The following is an 8,685-nucleotide window of genomic DNA, read 5'->3' on the forward strand; positions in this document are numbered from 1 at the left end:
GTTAACTGCCCCAATTTCGGCTCTATGCAAGAGGACACACAAACACACACACTTACACAGCGTCATCTTTAGTCAAATTGAAATTAAAAGCTTTTCATTAAGGGCTTTTTACACTATGGTTATATTTAATTTCGCTCTCACGTCTTCCATCGTTTAGTAGTAAATTTCAAAGAAAGGCAGGCTTAGCTGTCTGCTTCAGATCTTTTCCATCCGCACAAATGTCAAATTTTTACTTTTTATTACCTTCCCTTTCAAATTTCCTCATTTGTCAGTTTTCGAGATATTCAGCTAGTAGGACCATATCGTCAATATGCCATAGGTTATTCCGTTTTCTTCACTTTGTTGATGACCCCGATAGCGTCTGGTTATCAAGCTATGCTGATCAGTGGCGTAGCGTGACTTTTTCAACTGGGTATTCTCTATTAAACAAAAGGGTGGGGCAGGGTGTGGCTCGATGGGGCTTGATGAAAATAGAGGGATAATAGGAAGATTAAAAGGACTAGCTTTTGACATTTTATCTATTACCTTAAGACTTTTCTTTTTGGTTCGGTTGGCAAGTACTGCACTGTCAGGGCATTACTACGATAAAAACGATACTTTGCTAAAGGACCCAACGCAAATATACTCTTCGAACTTATTCATTGCATCAAAATTCCATTTCATCAAAAGTAATTCAAATCAAAACGTATCATTGAAAATCAGTAAAATTTTGCTGGTCAAAATATGTCCCAATAGTTGTTGTTGAATCCTCTAAAATTTGCACTGATGTAAAGAGGAAGTAACTGTAAACACCTACTCTTGATACCTTAATACAAAAGGGCTTTCAAAAGTTTCAAAATTATTCACATAGGGCATTACACGAGTTATAAATAGCTTGTGGTATGCAGTCTAGACTTTTTCTTCATGGCCTAATCGTGATATTTTCAATACAAGTTAATGTTTGAAAGAATCGAGGGTAATGAGATGAGACTGCACAATAATGCAAATAAATGCGCTCCGAATAATGCAAACAAAAAAGGCCAACAATACAACTGAATGCACCAGGCAACTATATAGATATTATCCAGGCCTATCTGCATTTACTTTAATTTCGTCTCATAACACAATTAGAAGCACCCCTGATTGACAAGCAATAACAAAATTGGCATTTCAAGAGGGCACAGTCCACAGATCTGAGTCAGTGTAGTATTATGTAGAAGCCTACCTTTCCTTTCCACTTTGTTGGTGGTAGATTAAGATTAGGGGTCAAATGAGAGAATGATTTTGAAACAGTAATACGGACATTGCAATAGCTTTTGAATTAAGTCATATTTACTGTTTTCGATGAAGATCCATCACTCCAACCTCTCCGACGTCCATTATCTGTTTATATCGATCTCAAAACGAGACTTTTTAGAACCAACTTTGAGGCTGTACGCTGCATATTTCTCAGCGTACAGGACCATTGTTTTAGCTGATTAACGGCAAATATTATTCATGGAAAGGAGCATTTTGATTGGTTAAAGTACCGTCTAGGGTATTCACTGCGTATTCATGACCGATCTCCATTCAACATGAAGCAACTCAATCTTCAAAGTTAGCTTCAAAGATCTCCCAGCCTCTCTATGCGTCGCAGTGTTGTTTCCATGAATTTCGTGATATTTTGTACTTGTACAAAATGTAGAATATCGAAGGTAATGAATCCAACCAGAATCAATAGCCTCAACACATTTTTTAGTTATTACAAATATACGTTATATTAATAATTTTTCTGAGAAATCTCAGGGTATTCACTGAATACCTTGAATACCCGGACGCTACGCCACTGATGCTGATGTATGCTTTCGGTGGCTTAAATTGGTTGAATAGCAATGGTGTCAGTGCCCACTCTTGCCAGACCCCTATTTCCGTCTTCTGTTCTTACTCAGGAGATCTTTGGCACAGTAACTATTTCTTTTCTTGTTCTATATAAGGCCGTAGAACACGAAGTGCCAAATTGGTTTATTCTTAAAGGATGGAAAACTTGAACCCAGTTGCTACAGTGCAGCAAAAGCTCTTGTCTCTCTAGAGGTCCATTACCCAATGATTGAAATCACCGAAACGTCTTTATCAAAGTGTTAGCAACAGAAAATGCATGATAATATTGAATTGTTTAAGTTTGTATAAATCTTTATTTGTTTTGACTGAAGGTTGTTGCATTATAAATTGCCTCAATGACAGTTGAATGTCGAAGATAAATCGCCAAATTTTCATGTTTACTCAAATTTTCATTCTCTATTTTCATTTCCCACCAAAAGTTCCTCCTGGAACGAAATGTCCTTCAAGAACAGGCCCTTAACAGCAACAACAACAACACATTGGTCTTCGCTCGTCTTTCCTTCCTCGAGTTGAGCAACCACCATCACGAGGTGTTCCATTTCGCAATTAGATCTTGAATTTCGCAAGGCTGGTCAAAACAAACCTAAAAATTCCAAGATTTAGAATATTAGCATTCTCACATGCACGCTGAGGTTGGGTTTGCCCCACAAGACTGAAGATGGTTCTCGTAGAAAAGATTTTTGCCTTTCTCTTCGAGTTGGTACAAAAGTTCAACTATTTGTCGCTGGCTTTCGTCGTGCTTGCAATCTTGCTAGTTTGGCAGTTGATTCGGATATGGAAAGCACCATTGGCAGCAGTGAATCCATTTTCAACAGAGTTTTTGCGAAACCCGAGTCCATTGGTGACTGACAAGAGCAAGAGGGATGCTGTTATCAAAGACGTAAGGCCACAATTTCTTGTAGAGTTTCAATGCTTGGATCTATGCCTGTGTTTTTCAAGTTTCAGCTAAACTTAGCCAATGTTTCGCAAAAATTTATTCACCAAGTGATTAGATATATAAAGATGTTACATTATTTTTCACATATGAGCTGCCACTTGTAGCAACTTCACAATCAAAGAAAACAAAATCGTCCTTTGTCCTCTAATTTGAAGAGACAATGTCTCGTGAGGTTTCTACATCTTCAAACTTTAATCATACAACTGGTCACTGCATGCATGTCATGTTGTGGTTACTAAGCTTGCATGTCAAGACCTATCTAAAATTAAGGAAAAAAAGTTTAGTTATTAAATGCCTGATGAATCTGCCTTTCAAATGTGAGCACTCATTAGGTAGTATGTCTGAATAAAAGAAGACATGAATAAGAGAAGGTGTCTTTCTTAGAGTCCAACTACAAGCAGGGTTTCAAGAAAAATTAGAAATCCCTTCAAGTTTTTGCACTGCAAGCTCAGATGAAAATAAAAGCAAGCTAAACATTTTCTGCAAATGTTCAAAACATGAAATGCATGGAAAAATTAAATGACCTCCACTGAATAGAAAAGTTGCCTCGTATGTTAACTGCCTATTTTTCACTTGTAAAAGAGTTTTGAGTACTAAAGCAAAGAGTTTTTAAGTCCACCTTCTAACACCTCCAGGGGGTATTAAAGCACTGAAAAGAGGAAGATGTTAAATTATTTCCTTCCATGACTCAATTCTAATTCAATAGAACTTAGGGATTTCTTTCTGATGAATCTTTTTCAAATGTATAACTAGCATATTATCAGAGATTTTAAACTTTATTGTTAAAATTGGTTCTTTTTAAATGTTAGCAATTACACTTGTAGACAGACAAGCCCAAGACTGGTATTCTTATCAGTCATTGGTACATGCTCTGTGTAAGGGTTATTTTACATTCCTTTCAGGGGTTCTCATCAAAGAAAGTGCCTAGCAATCTTGATGCTATTATAATTGGTAGTGGAATTGGAGGCCTAACAACAGGTGCCCTGATGGCAAAATCTGGAAAGAAAGTTTTGGTTCTAGAACAACATGACCAAGCAGGAGGATGTTGCCATACTTTTATTGAAAAAGGTTAGTATTTAGAAACTTGATTTATATGGTTATTCCCATAAACTTTTCATTTCAGCATATAGTCAATTAATACTAATTTAGATCTGTTTGTTATTTATGTTGCGTCCATTGATATTATTTTAGTTGCTAGATGTCAATGAGTCAATAATTTTGGTAATCAACATTTGCTATTATATTAATTTAAATGACCAAGCCATTCTTTTTATGCCTGAAGTATTTGCATATTTTCGTTTTATAATATGCTGTGTTATCTATTATTCATTATGTTCATTTTTCAATAATTACTTTTGATTTGTGGAAATGTTGAGTTGCAAATTCTTCTTTTTAGGTTTTGAGTTTGATGTTGGGATTCACTACATTGGCAATATTACAGGACAGTCTATGAACAGGGTTTTGACTGACCAGATTACTGATGGACAACTTGATTGGGTTCCACTTGATGATGTTTTTGACACAGTTGTGATTGGCGACCTAGAGAAAGACCCTAGAAAATTTCCAATTGTAGGAACAGGTCCAGAGGAATTCAAGAAAACCCTCATAAAGCACTTTCCCAATGAAGAAAAAGGAATTAACTCATTCATGGCATTATTAAAGGTAAGATTAGCAAATTTGCATGCACATTCTATTGTGTTTGCATGTATATCTTACTGTTTTTCCTTCAGTACCTTTTATGGAATAACTTTTATTCTAATATATTTAGGATAAGCAAATTTTGCATGCACATTCTATTGTGTTTGCATGTGAAGTGCGTTTTACTCTTTTATATAGTTCTGCCATTCTTTTGTATTGATAATGTCTTAAAGTTAACTGCTTGCAAGTCATATTGTTTGTGCATAATGGTTCAATATGACCATATTTTCCTCCAAAAGTGTTCTCTCTTAAGTTATCATTTTTCTTGTCACAGAAAGCTAGAAAAAGTGTCACTGGCTATATTTTGGTGAAGACATTGCCTTTATGGATGTCCAAAATTCTAATCAAGACTGGTTTGCTCAACTATGTGACTGACTTTTTCAAGTTTTCCGAGAAGACTGTCCTAGATGTACTTGATGAAATCATCACAGACAAGGATTTGAAGGCAGTGCTAGCTTATAACTTTGGCGATTATGGTGAGATTAACTGATACCAAGTGTTTTCTTACATTTATCATGAGGATAAACTTGTTCAAGTATAAATACTGTCATAAATGTTTCAGACAAATACACCGGGCCTTGATAGCTCTTCTGCTCAAGGGAGGTTTTCAGGCAAACTTGCTTTTATTTGCTGAGAAGCTTGAAAATTTGCAAAAGCACCCCTATATAGCAAAATACCTTTATTTTAGAAAAGAAAATTTTATTGAGGGGAGATGTCAGTAGCTATTGAAAGGGGGTTTCCCCAGTAGCTACACCGCTTGCATAAACGGTAGAGATTACAGATTTTGGACTTTCAATGCTTGGTACCAGGCATATATTTTGGCTCTTGTCTGAAAAACTGGGACCAGGAATGTTATTCAAAATAAACGTGACAGATAAGTTATTAACCTGTGGTGAAATATTGCTAATTCCAATCTATTTTTTTAAATTCATAAAATTGTGTCATAGTCACTTGAAAATTGGCCTTAATGAGTTTTCAGGTTGTGCTCCAGGCCCCTGACTTGATAGAGGTCTAGAACACAGGCTACCAAACCCTTGTTTTTAAGCAATATTTAACATAGAGACCGTAGAATACAACTTTGTTCACCTTGTGTTAACCTTGAAGAGAGCACAAGATGCAAAATCACCATTTAAAAATTTCAGTCTGTTATGGCCAGCTTGTTTAAAAGGCATGATCTCTCCTCGACATGACCTGAAATATTCCAGCACTGTACTTACTGTACCTTTAAGTCTCAGGTGATGGTGATTGTAGAAATGATGAAACTGAAATTTTATTTTCTTTTGAAAGGTACTATCCCTAAAGATGCCCCATTTATAATGCAGAGCCTCCTTCTGAATCATTTCATGCATGGTGGGTATTACCCCTCTGGTGGAGCCAGTGAGATTGCCTTTCACTCTGTTCCTGTCATTAGAAGAGCTGGGGGAAATGTACTTGTCCGAGCACCTGTAACTGAGATTTTGGTGGACAACTCTGGGAATGCCATTGGTAAGTTGGTGCATCAATAATTTTGTCTGTTTTTTTAAGGTTTTTGTCATCTTATGCGTGTCATCTTATTATTGTGACTAAAAGCTGGTTTCCACTTGAGCAAATCTTCAGTGAATTCGTCAGCGATTGGAATGTATTTTGTTATTTTTGAGCATAAGCGAATTTACTAGCGAAATATGAAAGTTGAAAGGAGTTCTACTTCCCAGCGAATTTTTTGCCAAGAGAGAGGAGAGCCATAAACACGCTTGGAGATTTCTCGGAAGAATCATTTAAAATTCGCTCAAGTCAAGTGTAAACCCGCCTTTAGTTGTGGCTTTAGTAATTAAAGAAAAAATAGCTTCCTTAGATGCCCATTTTCCTTAAGTCTTTAGTTTTTGATGTTTCAAACTTTCTTTAAAACATAATGAGAAAAAATTGAAATTTATTGACGAAATATGCAGAAGTTTTTGTCCCAATTTTATTCCATATTTTAAACGACCATCTAGATGACATTTTTCCCCACTTTAGGCGTAAGGGTGAAAAAAGGAGGTGAAGATTTTGATATAAAAGCACCACTGGTTATATCAGATGCTGGCATATACAACACCTATGAGCGTCTGCTTCCACCAAGCTTGAGACAGAAACCAGAAATAAAAGAAGCTCTGTCTTGCATCAGACATGGGCCCGGAGCACTCACTGCCTTTGTTGGACTTGATGCCACTAAGGAAGAGCTTGGCGTGAAGCGTCAGAATTTCTGGGTCTACTCAGAAAATAATTTTGACAAAATCTTTGATGATTACATGAGTCTGAGTGCTTCCGAGGTCGGTACCAAGGACATACCCTTGTTGTTTGTCTCGTTTCCATCCACAAAGGATCCAACATGGGACCAACGCTATCCTGGAAAAACAACTTGCGCAATTGTAACATTAGGAAACTACAACTGGTTTTCAGACTGGGATGGAGCGAGAGTTGGCAAACGTGGTGATGATTATGAAGAAATCAAAAACAGAATCGGGGAGCGCATGTGGCAGCAAACTTGCAAACTTTTCCCTCAAATCAAAGACAAAAAAGAATACTTTGAGGTTGGTTCACCTGTAACCAACAATTACTACATCGGTTCCCCACGTGGAGAGATCTATGGTGCCGATCACAACAGGGCACGTTTCACCCCAGAAGCGGCTGCAACCCTTAGGCCTAAAACGTCAATACCAGGTCTTATACTCACTGGGCAGGATGTGTTCACATGTGGCTTTTCAGGTGCGATGTTTGGGGGTCTGATGGCTGCTTCGGAGGCGCTGCATCGCAACTTGCTGGTCGACATCGTAAGATTCACAGGGAAAATGAAACGGGAAGCAGAGAAAAAGGTGCAATGAAAGACTTTATGAGTCAATGAGTGATAAGATGCATTTAGCATGCATAAATTTAGTGAATTCCTTGGCATTGTCTCTGATTGTGCGCTCATGCAATGTGTAGTCATATCAATATAGTACTGGAAATGTTAAACTGTTAATGATCTGTTTTTAGTTTTTAGGCTGATGTGATTGTTGTAGCTTTCGCTTGATTTGACCATTATTTAGGGTTGATTTTTAGCTGTTCCTACATTTCGTTTCATCCGCTGTGGTACTTTTTAGTTCAGTGACAGTCCTCGCTGACTGTACACCAAGGCTGGTGAAAGCCACTTAGTCGTGCTAAAAATCAAGATCAATTTTTCTTCCTGGCAATCTGTTTTCTGGCATATGAACATTTTGCAGATATAAGTTACAAATTGCTGATAAAGACTGATTCATCTAAGGATTGTTTTTGTGTTTAATTGGCTGCCTCAAGGACGATATGTCACTCGCAATAAAACTTAAAAGTATAATTCGCTTTTGTCGAATACTCTCGTGTCTAACGAGTTTTCTGCCAACTCCGAAAATTTTCTGGCAATCCAGTTTCCAAACCCAAAACTTTTTGCAGCACTAATGAAACCATCATTTTTGTGATGGACAAGTCTAAGAAATTACCTTCTCACCAGAACCAACAAATTGATATTAACTTTGAACTCTAAAGTTAATTTTTTCTCCACAACCTTAGGCATTTAAGACATCATAAGAATAATTATAAAATTATAGGAGAAATGCTTCGATAGAAAGGCACGACATAATCACTTTTATTGTGTAAATGAAACTTTATCGTAATTTATCTCATCCAATTTTGTTCATCAATTTATAGATTCAAAGAAAATATATTTTTGTGTAGAAGCTAGAATCAGTGGCGTAGCGTGACCTTTCTTGCTGGCAGGTGTGGGAGATGCAAAACCATATTTTACCGACAGAAGTTCTTTTGTTTCATTTGGTAAAAACTTTTTTGTTTGAAATGTAAATCTACCGACGAGTTCTCTGAAAGTTGGGAGCGTCACACCCCACACCCCGCACGCTACGCTCCTGGCTAGAATAAATACGCAATTTTTTTGCTGTTCCAAGTGAAAGATACGATTATTGAAGCCTACATTATAGTTCGTAACATAACTGATTTATTTCTCTGTTTCGAAATATCAGAAAGAATCTTGTCTCTCCTTTGCGAGATTAATAGATCGGAAACTTCTTGTTGTTTCAAAAACTCTTTGATGCAAAACTTTTGCAGAATTAATCATATTATTTTTCTTTCATTAATTTTTTATATGAATTTACCATTAATAAAATCAGCATTAACTGTTAGAATCCCAGAAAAAATATGGAAATTTATTAATG

At 36.6% G+C, this 8,685-nt stretch overlaps 1 protein-coding gene across 1 annotated transcript; it reads left to right on the forward strand.

Moving 5' to 3' along the window:
- Window positions 1-2,337: 2,337 nt before the first annotated feature.
- On the forward strand, window positions 2,338-7,486 carry LOC135682681 (all-trans-retinol 13,14-reductase-like). The gene is made up of 6 exons (XM_065197667.2): window positions 2,338-2,737; window positions 3,697-3,862; window positions 4,191-4,456; window positions 4,767-4,968; window positions 5,780-5,977; window positions 6,485-7,486. The coding sequence occupies exons 1-6, from the start codon at window positions 2,516-2,518 to the stop codon at window positions 7,327-7,329; spliced, it is 1,899 nt and encodes a 632-aa protein (XP_065053739.2). The 5' UTR covers window positions 2,338-2,515; the 3' UTR covers window positions 7,330-7,486.
- The last annotated feature ends 1,199 nt before the right edge of the window (window positions 7,487-8,685 follow it).

This window comes from Rhopilema esculentum, chromosome 16, assembly GCF_057945365.1.
Source record: "Rhopilema esculentum isolate cy_ngs chromosome 16, ASM5794536v1, whole genome shotgun sequence".
Taxonomy (NCBI): Eukaryota; Metazoa; Cnidaria; class Scyphozoa; order Rhizostomeae; family Rhizostomatidae; genus Rhopilema; species Rhopilema esculentum.